This window comes from Sciurus vulgaris (genome assembly GCF_902686455.1).
Source record: "Sciurus vulgaris genome assembly, chromosome: 6".
In the NCBI taxonomy this organism is placed as follows: Eukaryota; Metazoa; Chordata; class Mammalia; order Rodentia; family Sciuridae; genus Sciurus; species Sciurus vulgaris.
In genome coordinates this window covers 97,982,254-98,006,155 of record NC_136466.1, presented here as the reverse complement: position 1 = coordinate 98,006,155, position 23,902 = coordinate 97,982,254, and the positions used below count along the sequence as shown (strand labels likewise).

At 32.9% G+C, this 23,902-nt stretch overlaps 1 protein-coding gene across 5 annotated transcripts in view; it reads right to left on the bottom strand.

The window, feature by feature from the left end:
- The window catches only part of TMEM161B (transmembrane protein 161B), a 66,469-nt gene that overhangs the window by 28,231 nt on the left and 14,336 nt on the right, over window positions 1–23,902 (bottom strand). For 3 of the 5 annotated variants that reach the window (XM_079144408.1, XM_079144407.1, XM_079144409.1), the window contains exons 2-4: window positions 18,111–18,214; window positions 5,491–5,574; window positions 3,012–3,109 (exon numbers count right to left, since the gene is read on the bottom strand). In XM_079144408.1, coding sequence (XP_079000534.1) covers window positions 3,012–3,109; window positions 5,491–5,574; window positions 18,111–18,214 — 286 coding nt within the window. Of the gene's footprint in view, window positions 1–3,011; window positions 3,110–5,490; window positions 5,575–8,221; window positions 8,285–18,110; window positions 18,215–23,902 lie in introns of all 5 variants that reach the window. The other 2 variants (XM_079144410.1, XM_079144411.1) reach the window with 2 other exon arrangements.

Sequence of the window (23,902 nt, the reverse complement as noted above, 5' to 3'; positions counted from 1 at the left end):
GGGAAACTGAAGCAAAACCTGTACCATGAGCAAAAACTGATATCATTTTCCCAAGACTTTGAGGCATATAAACAGCAGAGATGAGACCAGAATCCAGTTTTTTCTTTCTTAATTGACATTGTTTTCTTCTGTCTATGTTAAGTATCTTGAACAGAATTTTTACATATAGGTAACTTTATATCAATACATTTACTTCACAGAAAACAGTCTATATATAATAAAACCAATTTTTACCCATATTGCTACATGTTAAGGATCTAATTTTTTAAACTAAAGTCATAATTTACAATTCTCAAAACACAATGTGCAAAAGAAAGTTCTTTTCACCACAGTAATATTTCTTTAAAATCAAAGAATTTTCTCTCTGGTTTAATGTATCAACATTAATAATATTAACAAATACATCAATAATACATTGATTCATGAATTATGCTACAAAGTAACTTCTGAACAAAAACTACCCTCAGAAAACATGTACAACTGTTCATTTCTTCTTCTTGGTTTAACCTGTGATAAACAGCTTTCCATAGGTAAGTTTTCCTGGCATGTGAGTTTCAACAATCTGCCTGAGGGACCTCTTTTATTTCAGTACAGCTTCCAGATGATTATTCATGCTTTGTAGAGCATGACACTTCTGAGCCAAATAGAAAAGATGAACAACATCTGCTGTTTCTTTTTCTAGTTTCAAAAGTTAAATTTCCAGGCTTTTCTGATAGATTTCAGCTTGAATATTTGTGATTTGTTGCAGTTTGGAGAATTTCTCTAAGTAAGGAGCTATTTTCTTGGATATGTTTAACATCTCCTCAGTGACCAACCCTGAAGACACAAAATGGCCCAACAGTGGCCCTGAAGTTTGGCATGCAAGCTGGGTCCCAAGGGTTGGCAGCAATCATGACTGCTAATTTCCCTACTAAGTAGAATACTCCTGATACTAAATCATCAGTTGTTTAGCATTATCATTTGCAACTAGTTCTCAAAATTGTACAAATGAATTCAAATACTCTATGTTATGTACTGAAGTCACATCTTGATTTCAAGTTTTAAAGTTCATTAAAATAGCCTAGTTCTCACTGAGTGGCTCTATTACATTCAGTATGCAACCCTGCCTAAAAATTTTTAAATCTTTTTCTAAATAGCTAAAATATATATGTAACAGTTACCTATCTCACAGAACTGTGAGGATGAGTTGATAGAAGTACTCAGGATGCCTGATAATAATTTGAAGATTTTGAAGATACTAGCAAAAATGATAAAAATAATACTAGCAATCAGGGAGAATGTGTTTATATTCTTGTATTTCTACATGTATGTGAGCACTTTTACACAAGTAAGGACATATATAAAAGTTGGTAAAACAAATGTGACAACTAGTAATCAAAACATCAAAAGATTTTTAAATCCAGGCACAGTGGTGTATGCCTGTAATCTCAGTGACCTGAGAGGCAGAGGCAGGAAGATTGCAAATTCAAAGCCAGTCTCAGTAACTTAACAAGACCCTAAGCAACTTAGTGAGATGCTGTCTCAAACTAAAAAGAAGTCTGGGGCCATGGCTCAGTGTTTAAGAGCCCTGGGTTTAATCACCAGTACCAATAAAGAAAGAAATAAATAAAAAATTTAAAAAATTTAAAAAATAAAAAAAATAGATGTTTTAAATATTTTTATATACTAAAAAGAAAAAGAGTGTAACACATAACAGGTTGTAAAAGTCTAAAGATACTAGACAACTGATTTATATTATTCTTCATTGACACTGTTGGGTCCCCAAACAACTTTCCATACACATAATTTTTGTAGGCATAATACTCAACTTTCATATATTTTGAAGGCACTTTTAACTTTTAGATCACAAAATAATACTATGTGAGAACTAGATAAATCTGATACATGTTTTTGAAGATGGTGTGATTTAACACACGAATGGCAAAATTGCATGATACTTTATACATTATCAAAAGTGGTTCTCAAACCTGATCAAAACAAAAACAAAAAACCCATACTTAGAATTAAAAGCACAAATTCCCAGAACCTACTCTAGATTCCCTGAGTCTTCAAGGGTGGGAGTAGGGGATATTTGTTTTTAAAGAGCTCCTCAAATGATTTTGATAAACAGTTGAGGTTTGAAAATCAGTGCTTTTTTGGCGGGGAGCAGGGTGTACACGTGGGGACTATACCCCAAGGGTGCTCTACCACTGAGCTACATCCCTAGACCTCTTTTTTTTTTTTTTTTTTTTTTTTAATTTTGATACAAGGCCTCACTTAAGTTGTCTGGGATGGTCTCAAACTTGGCGATCCTTCTTCTTAGCTTCCCAAATGGCTGAAATTACAATGTGTGTGCCACTGCACTGAGAAAACTAGTGTTTTAAATAATATCACCTTTCTCTTCTAGATTCAAATGATTTATTTTAAACTTTTACAGTCATTATATAATTACAGAAAAGATAATGATTATTCAGATATTCAATGTGTAATAGTAAACCTTGTATAAGTTTCCTAATTCTTAATTCTATTTATTATTCTAAGACCACTTTTCTTTCTATTAAATGTCAGAATAAAACTGAAAATATAGGCAATTCAATACAGATACAGAAATCCAGCTTTGCAAGTCGCATTATAAAAGGAGTAGGTGAGTACAGGAAACAAAGTAAGTTTAGAATTGAAGATTATAAAAACTGTGACCTCAACTTAATAAACAGAAACTGTGTAACAAGATTGTGTAAGTTAGCATCTTCTGTTAAATGGTCAAAATATTACTACAAATTTGATGAACAGAAAAGGAAATTTAACTCAGCTGAAGTCATTTGGAGCTTCTAAGTTCTTAGACTTCATATTCTGCATAATGGACTGAATGTTTAGAAACACACACACACACACACACTCACACACACACACACACACACACACACACACACACACACACGAGAGAAACTAGCCACAATAGATAAAATGAAGGTACTTTCACTACCATAATATAAAACTGAGATTTACAGAACATTTTACCAAGATTTCCTTACCTAAAGTATCCACTTCTGTAACTGATTTTGTTTCTAGATGAAGGTCAATATCCTTTGGAATGGTTAGTGGTTTATTTTCAATGTGACCATTATATTTCCTATAAAAGTCAGACAAGTGACACAAAAAACGAGTTACATACACTATTATGCAAGTGCTTGTTTCAAACTGAATACAAATGAGATTTAAAATTTTACAGTGAAAAAGAACAGATTTTAAAATATTACATCAGAAAGGAAGTAAGACACTTGAAATTAGTTTTTAAAAAGGGACCACAAAGTGTGGATGCAAATTACCATGTGGATATATACAAATTACCAAGGAAAAAATTACCTAAATTAGTGACAGCTGCAAAATTGTTGTTGCTAGTTTAGTCTTTCACACCCATTTCTCCTATTTTCTCTTTTGTAGTTTTAAAGACCACCTAATATTTCCTTCTTTAGGCACAAGAATAAAAGCAAATGAAGACAAAGTATACTTGTCTTTGAGATCACACAGAGAGGTCAGAGCTGAAGAAACAGATTAAAATTAATGTAGATGAGAAAATCAGAAATTTGAAGGCTAACTTGGAATTGTATCTACTAAAAACCACAAATGGAAGAAAATATAGAATATCGTGTGCCTTCATAACATTCCCAAATTTAGTTTTTAGTTTTCCCATATTTTTATTGGTACAATATAATTATGCATAATAGTGGGATTCAATGTTACATATATGTACATATACATGATATAACAACATAATTTGGTCCGTATCATTCCCCAGTATTTCCCCTTTCTTTCCCATCCTTTCTCCCTGGGTCCTTTTTCTCTATAGGTCTCCCTTTGCTTTTCAAATAAGCCCTCCACCTTCCCTTCTTTTCCTTTTTCCTTTAGTTTCCATACGAAAGGAAACATACGACCCTTGATTTTCTGAGATAGGCTTAGTTTGTTTAACATAATGCTCTGAAGTTCCATCCATTTTCTTTGCAAATGACACAATTTCATTCTTCTTTATGGATGAATGAAAACTCCACTGTATATACATATGTAGGTATGTGTATATATATATATGAATATATTTACACATACGCATTACATGTACATATATACATTATATATAAATACACACACACACCATTTATCTATTGATGACACCAAGGCTGGTTCCATAATTTGGTTATTGTGAGTTGTGCTTTATATAAACATGGGTACAAAGGTATCAATATAATATGATGACTTTAATTCTTTAAGACAAATAGTAAGGAGTGGTATTATATGATGGTTCTATTTCTAGTCTTTTGAGGCCAAATTTAATTTTTAAAGACAGGCAAAATCATAAATTAACTTTTGAGAACATTAATTTCAATAATAGCAATTTTGTATTTATTCTTGAATAAATAAAAATATAATAAACTGGGACAATCTTCAGTAAAAATTATTTCATGTCAGTAATCAAACTAGTGCTATTATGAATAAGTCCTTAAATTATGTGAACTCGGGCAGCTGATTTAGTATCTTTGATCAACAGCATCTCATTAGTAAAGAGCAAATTGTTAGGTAATAATCAGGGATTCAGTACAACTGTGTATTAAGGACAACTATGTGTAAGGGTTTTGGAAACTATGTTAGAAAAAAATATTTATTAAAGAACTTAACTATTGGAATAAAAAAGGAAGAATAACAATATTCTAATGAACTTCAAGGTGTATTTGTATTTGTAATAAGAGAAAAAGAGGATAGTAGCAAGGTCAGAAAATACAGTCTTCAAATTTCCAATTTCATGCTAAATAAACATTAATGTTTAAAGAATTTTTTACCTACGAATCTATTAGGCCAGGTAAACACAAATTTTATGATAAACATTTAAAGTCAATTTATTTTCAGTGACTTTTAATAATATTAGAATCATAATTTTGGAAAGACAGAGGAAATTAAAGCCCATTCAGAGAGGATAATTAATATGTAGTTGCTATGAGAATTCAACTTTACAGAGAGAAATACCCAGTTTTACACCTGGAAGTATTCTTCAAAATAACTACGTTCGATCTTTCTATTTCACAGATGAAGCTACTATAGTTCAAGAAGTGTGGCTTATTAGCAGGCAGTTCTCTGAAGAGACTAAACATGGACAAAATATTCAATAGCTAAGAGCTGAAGCTATTGTTCAGTGGTAGAGCACTTGCCTAGCATATGTATCTTCAAATGAGTTGTAGTATGAATATATGGGTTACCAGTCTCTTTCCCAGCAATCCCCAACTGAAATTTCCTTAATAACTGTATTGTTTTTATAATTTAAACAAAAGAATAGTTACACTTTTTTTAAGTAAAATAATGATTATTTTTTGCTTATATATTAATTTCCAGTATTAGATTTATAGATTCTGATCTCAAATATATCAATTCCAATTTATCAATGTTTCTTTAATTAAAGCATAAGGATATATTTGCACAAATTTTGTTAAACATTTAATGCATTACAATCTCATCAATATAACTTACCTGTCTTTTCTGCTTTTTCCTTTTTGTTGCTTCCCTGCAAGAATTCTTAATTCTTCTTCTGTAGGATGTTGATACCACCTTAAACTAAGGGGAAAAAATCCTTTTAAATAAAGCACTTAAAATCACCAGAATTATTCATTTATTCTATAAATATTTACTGAGTTTCCTATTTGCGAAGACACTGCAGGGAAATATCAGGTGAAAACTAGTCCAAAACAGATACTACTGCTTAAGCCTTAAGAGGGCTTAGTGTCAAATGCAGCAAACACTTACCAAGCACTTACTAGATGCCAGGCCCTGTAATGCTGTATGTATATATTTCTTATAGCCTGCATCTATTATTAGAAGTAACTACAGTGAACTCTTGTGAAGGGGGCAAGAGCCCATTAATTTTCCAACCATCCTTCACTTAAAAGAACATCAGTTTCCTTAAAAAGATGGTGGTTATCTCTAACATTTACAGGTAGTCTTTTCTGTTTCCCCTTTATTGTATTCTAAAACCCTTTATTTTTGGCTGTATCTAATCTTCTTCAGTTAGGATTTCAACAACAACTGGGCACATTCACCTCCATCACACAGTCAGAATACTCTTACAAATCATTTATCCCGTCCCAACCACCAAGCAGCTCAATATAATTTTGTTCTACCTAGTTGTCCCACAATCTACATTTTCAACCAAATTTGACATTTAGATTTTATCTTCAATGTATCCAATTCCATATTATCATTTCTGTTCCTCAAACCTTGCAATTCTAAACTGTGCCAGTTCCATCAAAAAACTTGAGTTCAAACTTTCCTCAGCATGTCATCCTCTCGAGTCTATCACAAAACTCTTAACTGGTCTACCTGCTTTCCCAGATGCACTTCTCATCAAATCCACTGGTCCACTTTTAGTTACTTTTCCATAATGAAAAACTTATCAAATATGTCTGTTTAAATCTTTTCCAAAGACTTGTTATAGGGTAAAGCAATGAGTAAGGCAACTAAGCAAGGACTCTGACCACGGTCCTGTTGTTAAAAAGAAAGATACACAGACATAGCATCACAAGGCTCTCCAATTTTTGAATCACAAAAATCTAGATTTTAATATTAAATATCACAATTTTTACAAACAATTATCAACTGATGTGCCATTTTAAAAACACTACAGAATTGTCAATTTGAGTACTGACTGAATATTTGATGATATTAAGGAATTACAATTAAAAATTTTAAGCTATGATAATGCGATTGTGGCAAATTTTTTTTTTTTTTTTTTTTGGTGCTGGGGATCGAACCCAGAGCCTTGTGCTTGCAAGGCAAGCACTCTACCGACTGAGCTATCTCCCCAGCCCCTGTGATAAATTTTTAAAAGCTTAAATATTCTAGAAATACACACTGAAATATTCATGACTAAAATAATAAAATGTGGAATTTGCTACAAAATTACATGTTGGGGGAGAGGGAAATGAAGGGGAGTAGAAATGAAATGCTATTAATTCTGATGACTACACAAGTATTTACTGTATTATTCTATTGTTTGTATGTTTAAAAATTTCCATTAAAACACATACGAGAAGGCCCAAATATGTACAGAGCCTGTGACATTCTGCTTCCAGAGCCTTTTATGATCTGACCACAGTCTACTTCTACAGATTTACCTTCAACCATTCCCCACTTGAAAGTAAAATATTCAAACTTGACTAAACAAATATTTCATTCTTCACAAATTCTTTGATCTCTTGCTTTTATACATATTCTTCTCTCTGCTTATAAACATCTATGCTCCGACCTGGAAACTCCTAATTTATCTTTTAAGTCAGTCTCCCTATAGTATAATAAAGAATATATGTTCTTTGCCCTTAGATCCTGTCACAAAGCCTCAAAAGTCCCTGAAATATACTAAGTGAAAGAGGTGTCTTTGTTATGCTGATGAGGGAACATGTGATAGGTCCCAAGAAAGCTCCAGAATGGGTTCTGGTCACCGGAAACATCAAACACATTTTTAGAGGGTTGCAGTAATGGGAGGGAGGTTGGACATTGAATTCAATCATTTAAATCAGTTGATAAATCATCAATATAAATCAGACCTATGAATAAAACTCCATAAAAACTCTGGATACTGAAGCTCAGAGGAACTTTCTAGTTGGTTAACACACTGTTGTGCCCAGAGTGACATCTTCTGACTCTGTAGCAAGAGGACATGGAAATTCTATGCTCCTCCCCAGACCTCACCCCATAAGCACCCTTTATAATAAAACTGCAATCGTAAGTACAGTAGTTTCCTGAGTTGTGCCAGTCGTTCTAGCAAATTAATGAACCTGAGGGATCATGGCAATCTTTGGATTTGTAGGTACCCCCAAGAACTCATAGCTGGTGTTTGAAATAAGAACAGACTTATGGAGAACTTTTGACCTTAACCTGTACAGTCTGTGCTAACCTGAGTAGTTAAGTGTCAAAACTGAATTCCATTACACCCAGATGACATCAAATCAGCTGGATTAAGACTCTAACTGAAAGACTCCTGAAGTGAAGATTATGACTTGGTTGTTTTTGTATTCTTCAAAGCTAGTATAGTTACTGGCATATAGTAAGTGCTCAAAAAGAACTGAACTAAAATAATTCTGTTCTCCTCCTAGTTTAATGGTTTTAAAGTAAAACATATATCCCAACCAAAAAGTCCCTAAATTACAATTAACAGATGAGGAGACACTTCCTGAAATTTCCATTCAAGTCCAGAATTTTAACTTACAGTCAATTCTCATTCGCGGTAGTTAGGTTCTATAAAGTCGCCGCGAACATTGAACCATTGTTCCTAGGGGAAATACAGGGTTAGGTTCCTTAGAGCCTCTTGTCACAACATTTTCATCAATTGATCAAGACATAACCTTGTTTTATGTGTTTCTGGTAAAGATGTCTTATATAGTATATACTGTTGATTCATTAACATTGATTCCATGGCTAACAGCATTATAACTCATGTCTGAACAAAGCTTATGTAGTATCTATCTGTAATCAAAGCATAGCATTGTATTGAGTTTTGTGTATCAATATAGCATATTTGCTCCATAAGGCACATCGCAGCTTTCTTGTGCTTAGGAATAATAGACAATAAAAGGTTGAGGGCCATTTTGAACAGTAAAATCACTAACAAAAAGCAAAACTGTGAAAAACGAAGCCCACTAAAGAAATACCTGTTTACAATATGAGATATGAAACAAGAAGACAAAGTTGCCATGTTAGATTGCAACTGGGAACAAATTGTTCATCACTCTGTATATATCCATGAATGACCAGGAAAACTGTACCCAAGTATTGATTTGGGGGTTACAAATAATTTTAGCAAGTGGACAAATAACAAGTATGGAATCTGCAAAAAAAGATGCAGACATAAACAGAAGAAAATTCATTTACAAAGACTAAAACTAGTTGGTCAACTGTGGGAAATAATATATGATTTGTGAAAAATTCTTAGTACAGGAAAACTTAGGTTTTGTTTGTTCAGTTTTATAGTGCTAAGAATTGAACCAAGGGTAAGTGCCCTCCCATTGGGCTACATCTCTAGTCCAACGCTATATTTAGAATGATGAAATATTTTAAGACACATTTTCTAAGGACCATTTTCTTTTTAAACTACTCAAGCTTCTTTAATTTTAGTTTTATAAACCCATTTTTCTAAAATATATTATGTTTGTTACAGTTCTTGTTGGATAATTTAGGGTCATCCTCACCAGTAACAATTTTTCAAAGCTGAAATATAAGGATGCTGGATACTTTTAGGACTACTTACTTTTGTTACTCATCTACCCATTCACTCATCATTCATTCATTCATTCATCAGTCATTTATGGAATACCCACTATATAGTAGGCATTCTACTAGGCAATGGAGATAAAATAATCTAATAATGGCCTAATAATGCCAAAGTCTATGCCTTTTTGATGCTTCTCCTCAATCTAAACTAATTTAAAACAATGAAAATTAATTACAAATTGTGATATCAATGAAAGAACCAAATAAATGGCAATGAGCAACTTAAAAGGGTACGAAAACAAAGAGAAGAACATTCCAGGCAGGGAACTGCATTTTCAAAAGCACAGTCAAAATAAAACACGATACCACCATAACTAAAAAACTAATAAGGTAATAGCTTTCAGAAGAAATGCAAAAGGAAAGACAAAGAAATAGGAAAGGAAAAAGGTCATGCAAAGCCTTATAGGTCATAATCAATAGTATGCAGTTTAGATTTTATGCTAAAATAATAGTGTAAAAGTGGTGGAGAGAAATAATTAAATTTATATATTAAGAGCCCTTTTGCTGCTCAGTGACAGAGAGGGAAGCAATAAAGGATAGCAGGAAGATGTATTTTGGACACCAAATCAATAGGTCCTGCTGATGGACTTAATTAGGGGAGTGAAAAAAGGAATAAAAAATGTCCTCTACATTTTTGATTAAAGATGGTGATACATTTCGTGATATGGAATAGAGCAGGAAGAAATCAGGAACTTAATGTTGACCTTAAATGCCAATGAAACCTCAAGTGAAAATGTCAGGAAGGCAACTGTATATTGGTATCTAAAACTCAGCTTGGGATCATTGCACGGTTGTGGTATTTAAATATAAGAAAATTAATAAAAATCAACTAAAGAGAAAGTAATGGTAAAAGAATGGTAAAAGGCTAAACAGTTAATGACAAAGTATAGATAACTCATGTAACAAATGATTATAAAGGGAAACAGAGGTGGGCCACAAACTAAGGAATGAATATAAGGGCCTTAGTTTTTTAAGAAGGGAGGCAGGCAGGGTTGTAGCTCCTCTTTTCTGTTGTTGTTCAATGGTAGATCTTTTAAAAACAAAACAAAAAAATGTATGTTCAAACAAGAATAATCCAACGTAAAATGGAAAAACTGATGACCCAGGAAGAGATGGAATGGCTAAAGCTTTAAAGTCTGAATGAAAGTTACAGGGAATGGGGCCCAGAACTTAAATGCAAAAATTGGGCCCTGACAGGACACTTCTTGCACAGGCAAAAACTAAAATATACCAAAATTTAAAAAATAAAAATAAAGATGAGGGGTTGCACATGTAACTGGGGTTATGGATTTTTAGTGTGAAAGTGATAGGTTCTGGTTTCAGTGAGGTTGAGGCAAGCACACATATAAGGTTTGAGGAAAAAAGAATTCTAGTTGAAAAAGCTGTCTTGAGAAATAGAACATACAAATATTACCAAGCAGCATGGAGTGGCCATCTAAAGTCAGAGGTCATAATTTCAAGGTAAAATCTAAAAGTAAGTTTGCCTGAGTTTAACAACAGTCAGTGCTTTGTACATAGTTTGATTTTTATATCATATAGTTCCCCCTTACTATATTTTGTATTCTTGTCTCACTCTTTTCCTTGCTGTTAGTAGATAGGCCTATGTTAGCAAAATGACAGCCTACCAGCAACTGCTGCACTATGCTTTCAAAAATTAGCTTGAAGACAGATGCAATGGTTAATTAGATTTAGAGTCCATGCAACAGTAAGTAGCAGCCACAGGAATACATTTAAAGAAAAAAAAAAGTTTTGATATGTTAAGCAAAAGAACATGATGTAAAACTATACATATACTATATCATAACCACAAGGGGACTTATGAATAGAAAGATGAGAAGAATAGCCAACAAAATTTACAGTGATTATCCCTGGTGATGGGACTATACATCACCTCTTATTTTTATTTTTTTTTTAAACCAATTTGCCATCTTTTCCCATATTGTAGACATGTAATGTTTTTGAAATAAGAAAAAAAAAAAAAAAACTTCAAAAATATAAAGAGATCTCACTAAAACACTGAGATTCTTGAATTTAAGTTATATAATTTTGAATTTAAGTTATATAATTTCAGTGTATTTTATGACCTACACCTTGGCTGTTCAGTGGTTTTTGCACTTATGTTCAGTTCAGACTGTCAGTAGTATCTCAGATAACAAAGATAATCTGGTATTGCACATTACTAAATTATTAAGTTAATTTTTCAATGATCATTCTTTTATAAACCACTTACATAAGGCATTATCAGACCATTATAACTCTGCTCAACAGCAGTGAAAAAAAAAAAAACAGGTGGTGGAAAATATAGAATGCACAGACTATTTATAAAATTTAACCAATGTCATTTACAGCAAACTCCTTTAGAAATTTAAAATGGAGACTCTAAATGTGAACAAATATATAAAAACATACTATTGATACTGTAAGCTAAAGAATTTTAATATATAAACAATCATACAAAATTCTATGTCAGGGCATAGATCACTGTTATGAAGAAAGATTTATGTCTCCCCAAATTTCTTGTTGAAATCCAATCCCAATGTGATGCTATTTGGAGGTTGGGTCTTTGGGAAGCAATGTTAGGTCATAAAGGTAGAATCTTCATAAAATGATATTAGCCCTTTTAAAAAAAGGCTTGCTCTCTTTCAACCATGTGAGAATACACAAGTCAGCAATATGCAACTCAGAAGAGCGACCTCATCAAAACTAGACCATGGTAGTCCTGATCTTAGAGTTCCAGCTTCCAGATCTTGAGAAATAAATGTCTGGATTTTTATGAGCTACTCAGCCCATGGTACTTTGTTATAGTAGCTTGAAATAAGAAGGCAGTAACTAAAGATAATTTCAGTTTCTGTTCTAAATCTCCATAATTTTGACAAATGAGGGGGGAAAATAAACAAACAAGAGAAAACAAACACCACTTAAAACCTAGACAATCTTTCAGCATGTAAGTAGGTAATACCATTTGTTACACAGAAACATTCTCCTGTTTTTCGTTGTAAATTTTAATGGAGTACCACAATCATTTTGAAATTGGAAGTTAAGACCAGCTCTAAGGTAGGAGAGCAAGGGCTCAAGCATTCTGGAAGGGTGGTAGCTTTAAATCTTTCCCTTAGGTCACAGGTCCCACCTACTGTGCATTTGAATAGTAGGTTTCTCTCACCAAAGGGAACTTGCAGACTGTTAGATCAGGCAACATGCAACATACAACAGGCAAAAAGAATTAGAGTAACTGAATATAGATGTAATAACACCCTCTTTACCCAATATGGGATGAGAAAAAAAATCAGTAAATTTGACCAAAATACATTTTTGATGAGGGACATATGAAGGGAGTAGCAGACCAAAGTGAGAGATTAGGGAAATAAAGAGGTAGGGGAAAATACATGAGTGTTGAGATAAACAATTAGGAAAATGGAAAGCAAGTTCAGCAATGAGCTATTATGGAGAAAAAGCAAATTCTACTTCTCATGCAAAACCCACTATTCAAATGTACAAAGAATGTAACCTATCACTTACCTCTCCACGAAATGAAGAGCCAAGCAAACTTCAAAACAAAAAGTAACTTTAATTACAATAGAAAGTTAAGAATACTTTGGCTACAAATCAGTAGCCACCAGGAAGAACACTTAGGTAATAAGAACAACTACAAAAACATCTTACTTAAGTGAGGAAAAGTAGTTCACACTAAAGGTACAGAGAAAGCAACTTCTTAAGATTGTCTTCCCTTGGGGAGGGAAGGAGAAACAGTATAAAAGCATTAGGCTCTTCAGACTGAGTTGTTTTGTTTTGTTTTGGTATTGGGGATTGAACCCAGGGGCACTTTACCACTGAGCTACATCCACAGCCCTTTTTATTTTTTTTTTTAATTTTGAGATAGGGTCTCACTGAATTTCTGAGGCTGGCCTTGAACTTGTGATCCTCCTGCCTGAATCTCCTGAATTGCTGACATTACAGGTGTTTGAGTTTTTCTAGGTTAATAATACATTTCATGGGTTGTTGGCTAAAGAGATCTTGTTATTCGATTATCTTAATCGAAGTCTGACAACGAAGTCTGACAATAATAAAGACGTGAGAAAAGGAGAACTAATAATATTTTCCTGTACAGGTTGAGCATCTCTTATCTGAAATATTTTAAGTCAGAAGTATTCAGAGTTCAGATTTGGGGAATATTTGCACTATAAACAATGAGATTATCTTGGGGATGGGACCCAAGTCTAACATGAAATTAATTTGTTTCCACATACACATATCCTGAAGGTAATTTTAAATAATATTTTTAGTGCACCTACATTTTGACTGTGATCAAACACATAACATCACAGGTGTTGAATTTTCCAATCATACTCAAAAGTTTCAAATTCTGGATCATGACGGATTTGAGATTTTTAAGTTAGGCATACTCAATCTGTATTTTCCTATTTTAAAAAACTGAAAGGATGAAATACAAAACATTTTTAGTTTAGTAACAGAATAAGTTTAATGTCAAATGATGGGGTGAGGAATACAGATTGAGTAACGTATTTCTTAAGCTCTACTTCATATTTAGCATGTTTTTAGTAATCAAAATCAATGCTGATGTGTTTTTAAATTTAGTGAAAATAGAAGCAGGCTAAGCAGTCAGAGTGGCCATAAGAACATAATAAGTGAAATCACATGGTATATAACCTGAAGAATATATTCTAAAAGGTAAAGTAGACTTAGGAGAAAATGTAAAAAGAAGATAATACTCTTAAATAAATTACTCTGTAAACTGCCAATGAAAGTCACCATGGTAGCAGAAAGGTTAATACTCATTCCCCCCAATTTGAAACTCGGTTATGTACGACAGTTCTAGGACAAGATGTGGAGTGGATAAACAGCCATAAATCAAATAAACACAGTAGTCTCTTGCTTACCCTCAGGGGATATATTCTAAGACAAACCCTCAACCCCTGTGGATGCCTGAAACCACAGATAGTGCCAAATCCTATATATGCTAATTTTTTCTTGTACATATATACTTATTGATAATTTATAAATTAGGCAGAGTAAAAGATTAATAATAATAAAATAGAAGTTATAACAAAATATTGTAATAAAATTATGTTAATGTGTTCTCTTAAAATATCTTATTGTATTGTACTTACCTTTCTTGTGATATGTGTGAAATAACACAATGCCTACAAGATGAGATGAAGTGAATGTCATAGGTATTGTAACATATGATGCAAGGGTGACTTGAACATAGAGCACTTCAATATCATGAGAGTAGATCTGATTAAGAAATGGCTACTAAGTGACTAACAAGCAGATAGTTTACAGTGGTAGACATGCTAGACAAACAGATGATTCACATGCCAGGAAGGAAGGACATGAGATTTCATTACACTAGTCAGCATAGTGCCCAATTTAAAATTTATAAATTATTTATTTCTGAATTTTCCAATTAATATCATCAGACCACAGCTGACTGCAGGTAACTGAAATAGTAGGAAGTAAAAAGGCAGGTAAGGGGAACTACTGTATTAAGACTATGAATTAAACTTCTTGGGGAAGAGGTCTGGATTTATTTCATTTGTTAGTAGAGGGACTTGAGTAAATCATTTAAAATTGTTTCCTCATTTGTAAAAACATGTAATATCACCCATTGCAAAAAAGAAGGCACTCATCAATCTTTTTTTTAACTTCTGAGTACAATAAAGACTTCATTTCCCTGCTCCCCTACCCTTCAGTTAAACTAGTAAAAGCACCTCAGCCTACTGAACCTGGGCAGAAATGCTGAATGCATGTCTAAGCCTGATTACTGTAGAATCTCCTGAAAGATCCATAGCCCTCTCTCTTCACTTGCCAACTAGCAGAGAATCTAAGAGAGACTCCACGGTAACAGGAAGAACAGAAGAGCTACAAGATGAAAGAAGGCTAGAATCCCTAAGTCACTCAAATCCTTAAATCCTTAAATAACTATTCTGTGAAGGACCTACCTAGAGAGCTGCCCAACCCCTTTGATTCCCCATTTGACTCTGATCCCTGTCTGAAGAAAATAAGTGATAAATTGACATTAATTGATAAAAATTGATACTAATTCCAGACACTGAGATTTTAGAGACCATGACATACCCCAGTGCATCTCCCCTCCTACTTAGCTAAGAGTATACAGATTTAAATGAGATAATGGATTTTTAAAAACTTCTTCAATATAATGTTTTATACAAATTAAGGGTGATATCAATGAAATTAAACTAGGCTAAAGACTACACAGTATTTTTAATAACAGAGTTTAGTTTAAAAAATAGTAATAGCAATATATATACATTATTTAATATAAGCTAGAAAATAAATACATCAAAAAGACTGCTAATTTATACAAAAACTGCTTATTTCTTCCAATATAATCACTTACTCCTTTCAAGGTATTGACTCCTTTGGAAAAATAGTTTACTCATAAAGTTAACATACTAGAAATCACATGTTCTTTTAAACTCTCCATCTTAAATGGACAGAAATTAATTAACATGATACCAAAGAGAAGTCATAAGTTTTAAGAAAATTATGAACTATTTATTTATAATTTGAGGTTATGATACCAGTGTTATAAATGAATATTAAAACAATAGATTCAGAAACTAACAAATTTCTTTCACCATACTTATGACTAATCATAAATATATGATTGAGAACTTAAACAGTTTCATTCAACATAGTCACTCCCAAACCATGCTATTCAGTTTTTAAAAAGTCCTCACAAGGCTCTCTCCTTTAAGCATTTTACAGAACTTAAAGAATACCCTCAATTTCTCTTTCCTCAACTGCTTAGAAGGCATAAAATACAAATTGTCATTTCTGGTCAACAGTCTCCTTACATGGGCAACTGAGAGAAATTTTTAGATTTTTCTCAATATTATTAAAACATTATCATTTAATATTATAAAAGGTTGTCAAAATAGTAAAATCCGTGATTTTATTCTATTGAGTTAGTTGACAACACTAAGCAAGTTGGTTTTCATTATCTCAAAATTTCAGTATTAATACTGGAGAAAAAGGGCAGACAACCATGAAAAAACAAAACTGTGAGGAAATGAAACTAATTATAACAGAAAAGTCACCAATACTAGAATATCTTGATATCCATGAAAGTTAATTTGGCATTAAAGACAGCATTAATACAAAAGGTAATCTGTTTATAAAAGCAAGTTAAGATCATGAAGAAAATAAACTTCTTGTTTATCTTTGAAGATTGAGTTTCCCCTCAAGTTATGTATGTATTCTTGTGACACACTGTCAAAAAAGTAAAGCTTTTAAATATAATACATTATTCCAATATTAACAAAGATAATCAGATTTCGATCTCTAAAGCTTTAGTTTTTCCTGGTGAACAGAAGTTTTACAGAAACAAATACAAAGGCAGAACACATAAGAATATGAAAGTGCACATAGACTACTATGGAACAAGACTGCTAAGTTCTTTACAGCTAAAAGAGATTCAGAACCCTAACTGGACCACAAGGATACAATTTAGGAATGTGCAATTCTCAGAAGAAAAGCTACTGTAATATAGTTTCTATACTTTACAAATAAACTCAGATTCCATTTCTTAGAATTAATGATTGTTACTGATAGTTCTACTGAAAATCATTTTGCTAATAAGCAAAAAAAATCATGACATAAGGCATATTAAATCTACATAATAAATATCTAGTTAGATGATTTTCACTTATAAATAGATTGAACAGAGACTTTCAACTTTACCAAAACTTTATTTATTATTTATTTTGCTAATATCCTCTAGTAAACACCTGTTACTTCACACATTCATCATACTGACACACATGTATTAAAATGTTCCAAAAAATTTAGAGCAGTTTAAATATTTTTCAATATGTGAACAACAATGAGACAAATACAAAGCATACAGAACATAAATAATTAAAAATCAAAGGCAAAATTTATGAGGAAAATTAAGCTTTGTTAATGTAAAGGCTCTGAATTAAATAAAGGCATATTCTTCTTGCAGTATATGAACTCATCAGTAGAAGAGTTATCCATTATTTTCTAACTTCAAAGGGTCTGAACAAAAGAAAACAGACTCACAAGGTAGTAAGAGAATTTGGGTATTCACTAGAAATGATTTATTGAAGTACTCACAGGACCAAATTTATCACTTACCTCTCATAATTACATGGGATTTTGGCAAGCATTTCTGTGTTGAGACAAAACATTTTGCTTTTGCCTAACTGCATCACCTATAGTTAACTCCTTTACTTTTGATCTTATTATTTTATTGTACATATTTCAGCAAAGCAACTTAGTTCTTTTGTGCAGAGTGTAGACAGTAGACAGCTTACAGTACAGTAGATAAAATTAAAATCCCACAAGGTAACTTCTCACTTTCCTTGCTGAATTAGTTTAAAATTCTTTGCAGTAAACCAAACTAACCCTCACAATAAACTCTGAATTGAGGAACCAACAACAGGACACATACTTTGAGTATTTTTTCCAATATACAGTAAAAATATTTAAGCATTTTGATTTCTAATTTCTTATCCTCTTGTTACCAACTTTTAAAAAGTTAACTAGAAAATATACATGGTATGTATTCTCAGTGGCCAGACATTCAGTAGACAAAAGAAAAAGAGAGTGGGATGCATTACTGAACTCATATCCATAACCCTGTTACATCTGTGATATATAGATAAACTTCTGATGTGTCAAAGAAGAGAAATAGCTAAATTTTCTCATAATCTTCCTTTGTTATGCTTTTAGAAAACAGAATTAGTACTTCGAGAAAATTAACCAGTCTTATAAACTAGAAATCAAAAGTGCCAGTCACAATCAGCCTATCCTTGCCTTACCTGCCATTACAGAGTAGCCATCGAGCAAGAGAATAGTGAGGTATAATCTTCTGCATGACACTGGCCATCACCATGGTAACAACCAGCTGTATACCTATCACACCCTGTGTAAAAAACAAACAAATTTAACAATGAATGAATCTGGATTTGGGAACACTGCTGGAAAACTTGCTGTACATTTTGAAAATTATATTTTAAGAAAAATGAGTTTGCTATTAAATACATCACTATTCTGGCATTTAGATATTGGAGACCACATACTTTAATCCCAGTGGCTCTGGAGGCTGACGCAGGAGGACTGCAAATTCAAAGCCAGCCTCAGCAACTAAGCAAGGCCCTAAGTAACTGAACAAGAGACTGTCTCAAAATAAAATATTTAAAAGGGGTGGGGAGTGGGGGCTAGGGATGTTGCTTAGTGGTTAAGCACCCCTGGGTTCAATCCCTGGTACCAAAAAAAGAAAAGTGTTATGCATATTTTTTTTATTGGTAGTAAATGATTAAAGAGCATTAACTATGTGAAGTGTGATGGCATCACTGGCCTGAAAGTTACTAGAAAAGACAATTGAACTCATGCTGGCATCACCTATTTACAGTGGGTAGGTCTTTAATAATGGTCAACAATTCTGTTTTTCTCCCATCAATCCTTTCATTGTCCACTAATTGTGTGATTTGGGGTATGTTATTCAAATATTCTACATCTGTTTCCTATTCTATAAAGTAGAATAATAAATCAAACTATATAATAAAAGTACGGTAGAAATTGTGCCTGGTACAGAATAAATAATAAAGACAAGTTAGTACTGTCATTGTTTCTCATGGTTGGTATTACTACTATACTAGAAGAAAAATTTCTTAATGTCAAGACTAAAGAAAGTCTTTCAAAAAGCATTACCAGACCGGCACATTGGCACACACCTGTAATCCCAGTAGCTCAAGAAGCTGAGACAGGAAGATAGTTTAAAGTCACCCTCAGCAAAAGCAAGGTGCTAAGCAACTCAGTGAGACCCTGACTCCAAATAAAATACAAAATAGGGCTGAGGCTGTGGCTCAGTGGTCCAGTGCCCCTGAGTTCAATTCCTAGTACACACACACACAAAAACAATCTCCCAAGTTATAAAAGATTTTACACCAAAATGTTGGAAAAAAACCTAATTTCTACATAATGAAATAATATACACAAAATCAGAAGACAAACAGGGAAAAAGTAGGTGTGGCTCTATCATAAAGGGGATAAAATATCAGCTATTACAGATTTCTTGTAAATTACTAGTAAAAGGCCAATCACTTACTAGAAAAGAAACTTCAAGGTCATTCGGTACAATTTCTGACAGGTATATATTATGTAATATTTTATTAGAGAGTAGGTGTTTCTGCTACTTAATAGCAGAATACTAGAACAGTTATTAAATGGTATTTCAGAAAGACTGATTGAGAACATATGTATTATGGGAAGAGATAAACTGTGGGAAGGGGACTATTTTACCCAACTCTTTCCCTTTCCTTCAAATCACTAAACACAGTGAGATGACACTAACAGACCCACTATTAAAGATGTAAGCCACATTAAGGCAAAAACAAAAATAAGGGAAATGGAATGATTAGAAATATCAATTATGTTTCTAATAATCCAGACCAGAAATAATGATGCTTTAAACTGTATCCATCTTTGGTATCCAGAAAAAGAAACATAATCTAGAGATATGGTTAAAGAACTCAAGAGGATGACCAAATATAGAGACAAAGGATGAATTAAAGAGACTCACTGCAAGAAAGGTAAACACCATAGTATAGATGGTACATTTTCAGTGTTGTAATTAATATATAACTAAAAAGTATGCAATGCAAAAATATAACCTTACTGTTCTTTTATTTTACTGTTACTTTCTTCTTTTTAAGTGAAGCTGAAAATAACTTTCCCAAAATTTAATCTGTATACTATGCTAAATAAACATTATTATGTAGTAGAAATCTTTCAACCCTCTACGTTTCATTATGTTGCTCAGGCTTGCCCCAAACTTGTAATCCTCCTGCCTCAGCCTCATAAGTAGTTGGGATTTTAGGCATGCACCACCATAGTGGCCAATACATTATTAATACTGAACCTAAATCAACCTTTAAGACATTAATATGCAATTGACACAGTGCACATTTCAAGAATTAACCTATTAAAGTCTCTAATTAGCTAAAAGACAAAACCATTTAAAATTAAAAAAACGAACCATTCTAATGACCTGTCTTCACTGCCCAACTTGCCATGCATGTACATATGAATTTACACACAAGCAGAACTTTTAAATGTTTAAATATCAAATTTCCTGTGTATTTTAAAATTATTTTTAAATAAAGGAAAATGCTTAAGTAAATTTCACAAAAACTTAAACAAATTTAATAGTAGAAAATTGCTAAACTGAGATGCAGTGAAGCTACAAAGTCCATCAGATTTGAAGTCTCAAAACGCAAAACCATATGGTTCATTGACTCAAGTAGCCTTAATGGTTTTATTAACGCTTCAAAACAATAACTTGACCAAAAAGATGGTTTCTATCTGGATTCATATTGCCCCTAGGTTCTGACTCTTGGTAACTGGGACTGGGGAAAGGCATTTATGAAATAGCTCATAAGCTCCCAGGAAGGGTGAAACACTGGGGTAACTTAGGTTTCAACCTTTCCACATCTATTAACCTGAGGCCATGAAGAGCAAGAAAGTTATTTGCCCTTAGTGTCTAGAAGAATGATCATTTCAATTTTTGTCAGTAATAGTTTCTGAGTAAGTTAAAAAAAAATTCTTCCCAATAAAAATTAAACATTTCTCCAAGAAATGAAATATACCAAATAACAGTTTTTTACCTGGTTTGTCTGTACTTAAAATAAAACTTCAAAACTCAGAAACAAATGGTGCAATTTTAAATTTCAAACTTTGAATACTGTATCAACCTCACTGGAGTTGACATTTTGTTATGTTTCATTAAACTAGCTCTCCTGCTGACAAACAGATTGAAACAAAAGTACACATTGTTTGCCATTAGAAAGCATATTTGCATGTAAACTTGGGACTCAGACCACCCCAAATGGTTTCAATTATCATCTCTCTGAATAAGTTAGAAGGGAGATATGGAGAACGTTATCCAATGTTTTTCCTATTTTTTGTTTTCTCAATTGTTTACATGTTTTAGTGACAGCTAGACATGTTGAGACAGACTTCTTAGACATGCTCAAGTAATTTTTACTACAAAAGAAGTTGTAAACTTTGTCATTTCAATCTAGGTTCACATATATCTTAGAATTCACACTTTAAACACTTAAACAAATAATCTCTGAACAGTTTACAAATTAGGTGACAGGATTCAAACAACCAAGATCATAAAACTACCTAGTTAAGAGTAATCAGGAATCCATAGACTTAATGTACAACTTAATGCTTTTCCCACTAAAGTCTACTTAGTGCATTTAATGAACATTATTGACCAACAAACTACATGCATGGGCCATACATCACTAGCAACACAGAGAAAGTGCGTAGTCCTTGCCATCAATCAGCAGCAGTCAATTCACTAGAATAGTAAACAGAATATTATATTAAAAGTTACGAGAAGAGAGGAAGTTTATGAGAACACAGCAAAAAGAGAAAAATTACTGAGGGCAAAAAGCTTCACAGTTTGGAAGGTAAAGCAGGAGTCAAGACACAGCAGACTCAGTTTAGTGAATCATTAGTGCTATCTGCTTTACATTAAAGGATGGTAGGACAGAACACCAGAAACTGAAGTGCAAAAGCTATCAGGCTTAGAATTTAACCTGAAGGCAACAGGGATCCCATGAAAAGCAATAAGAATAGTTATGAAAAACTGCTGTGGATTACCATGTAAAGAACGAATAAGGGACAGCCCAGTAGCACTAAGAACACGGCCCAAGTAAAAGAGGAGAACCTGACCTAAAGGCAAGAAGTAGAGGTGAAGTCTTCTCTTACTTTGATGGTAAAACTATAACTTATTTAATAGCTCAGTCAAACAATACTAATAATCACTGTAAATTCAAACTACACATACAACTTGCAAGTATAAATAAAAAAATAATGAAAATTAAATTTAAAAATATGCTATCTACCTAACATGAATCCAGTATCTTGCTGGCTGTTATCAGGGAGTTGGCACAAAAAAATTTTTGGTTTTCACTGACTGTGACATTCCAACACCTAGAAGGATATCACTTCATGTAGTTCAGAGCACATTGTAAGTAGGGCACATATGTGTTGAATGAATGCATGGCATTACTATAAAAAAAAATCTGTCTTAACAAAATTTAAAATCCAAGTAACTTATTAGTTAACAACAAATATATCAAGACAATATTTGAGCACCAAATTCCATAGTACAATGAAGTGTTACAAAAATTAAACTGGATATCAAAGTTTCATATAGTTGGTGAGACTTAAGATGGAAACTGAAATCATAGAAAAGTAAAATGAAGAAAATTTCAAGCAAAAGATAAATGTGAACATTAAATGGCATACACAACAGCCAAAAGCCTAGTTCAACCAAATGGCAAGGAATTGTGAGAAATAAAACGAAGAAAAATTTTATATCACTGAGAATCTTTAAAACCAAAAAGAGGTCTTAGCTTAACATGTCTCAGCACTTTGGAAACTTTCTAAACAAGCAGGGTAAGGGGATGAAATAATGTTGGCTATATATAAGGAAATTAGATACTGTGATTCAAGAGAAAAACCTAAGACTAAGATAAGTGGTTGAAACTAGGAGAAATGAACAAAGATAAAGCCTACCTTAGGAGATTGGTAGAATTCTAGGTAACTGATAGGAAACCTGTAGCCTAAACAAAACAAAGGGGTCTGACAGGCCTCAGGCAAGCTTTCTAAGGGGAGTACCTGCTTGTATTCTCAGCTTCAGAACATAAAAAAACATGCTTGTGCTGGCATGCTAAGGATGACCAATTTTCATGAGAGCAACTGGAAACACTCAAGATTTCCAAGTGTTATCAATTTATAGTGAAATAAAAACAACCAAGTAATTCAGGTATTCAAGTCCAGTTAATTGTTCTATTCAATTAGTGTCTTCATAATACACTGGAAGCCAACCAGGTTGCTTGGTAAGTAGATTTACAGCACAAAGCAGCAAATATCACTGAAGGATATTTCATTTAGTTAGTGCTGAAGTATGATGAAAAACACTATATATAGAATACCTCTCTAGAATGCAAAATACTCCAAATGTCATATAGTTTTGGATAAATATGTTCAATTCTGCTATTTAAACTTCTAGACTTTCAACTATTAAAACTACTTTCAAACTGATACACTGGCTCTTCAGATAAAACCTAAATAAAAATTATGGTCTTTTAAAAATTTTAATGTTAAGGTTTTAATGTTTCCAATTCTTTAGGCTCACCCTGTGATTCCCACCCTTTTCCTGGGCCACGTTCCCTGCAATGAAAAATCACTGTCTTTCAATATATAAACACATTTGTTTGGCTACAATATAATCTATAGCAGGTCTTGGAACCAATTCACATCTGAGTTCAAGGCAAAAGGACATAACTGATTTCTTTCATCATATGTTCATTTTATCAGATTCTTAATGTTAACAACCCCTCACTGCCACCTACAATGTGGTAAGTGATATGGTAGAGGTCACTGCCCAGTGTTATGGGAACAATCCAGGTTAAAAGGAGGTGATCAAATCCTCAAAGAAGGTCTGGGAAAGGCTGGTTCAGAAAAGACACTTGAACTAATCTGACTTGGTTAAAAATATATCCCATTGTCAGAACAGGAAGAGAAAATT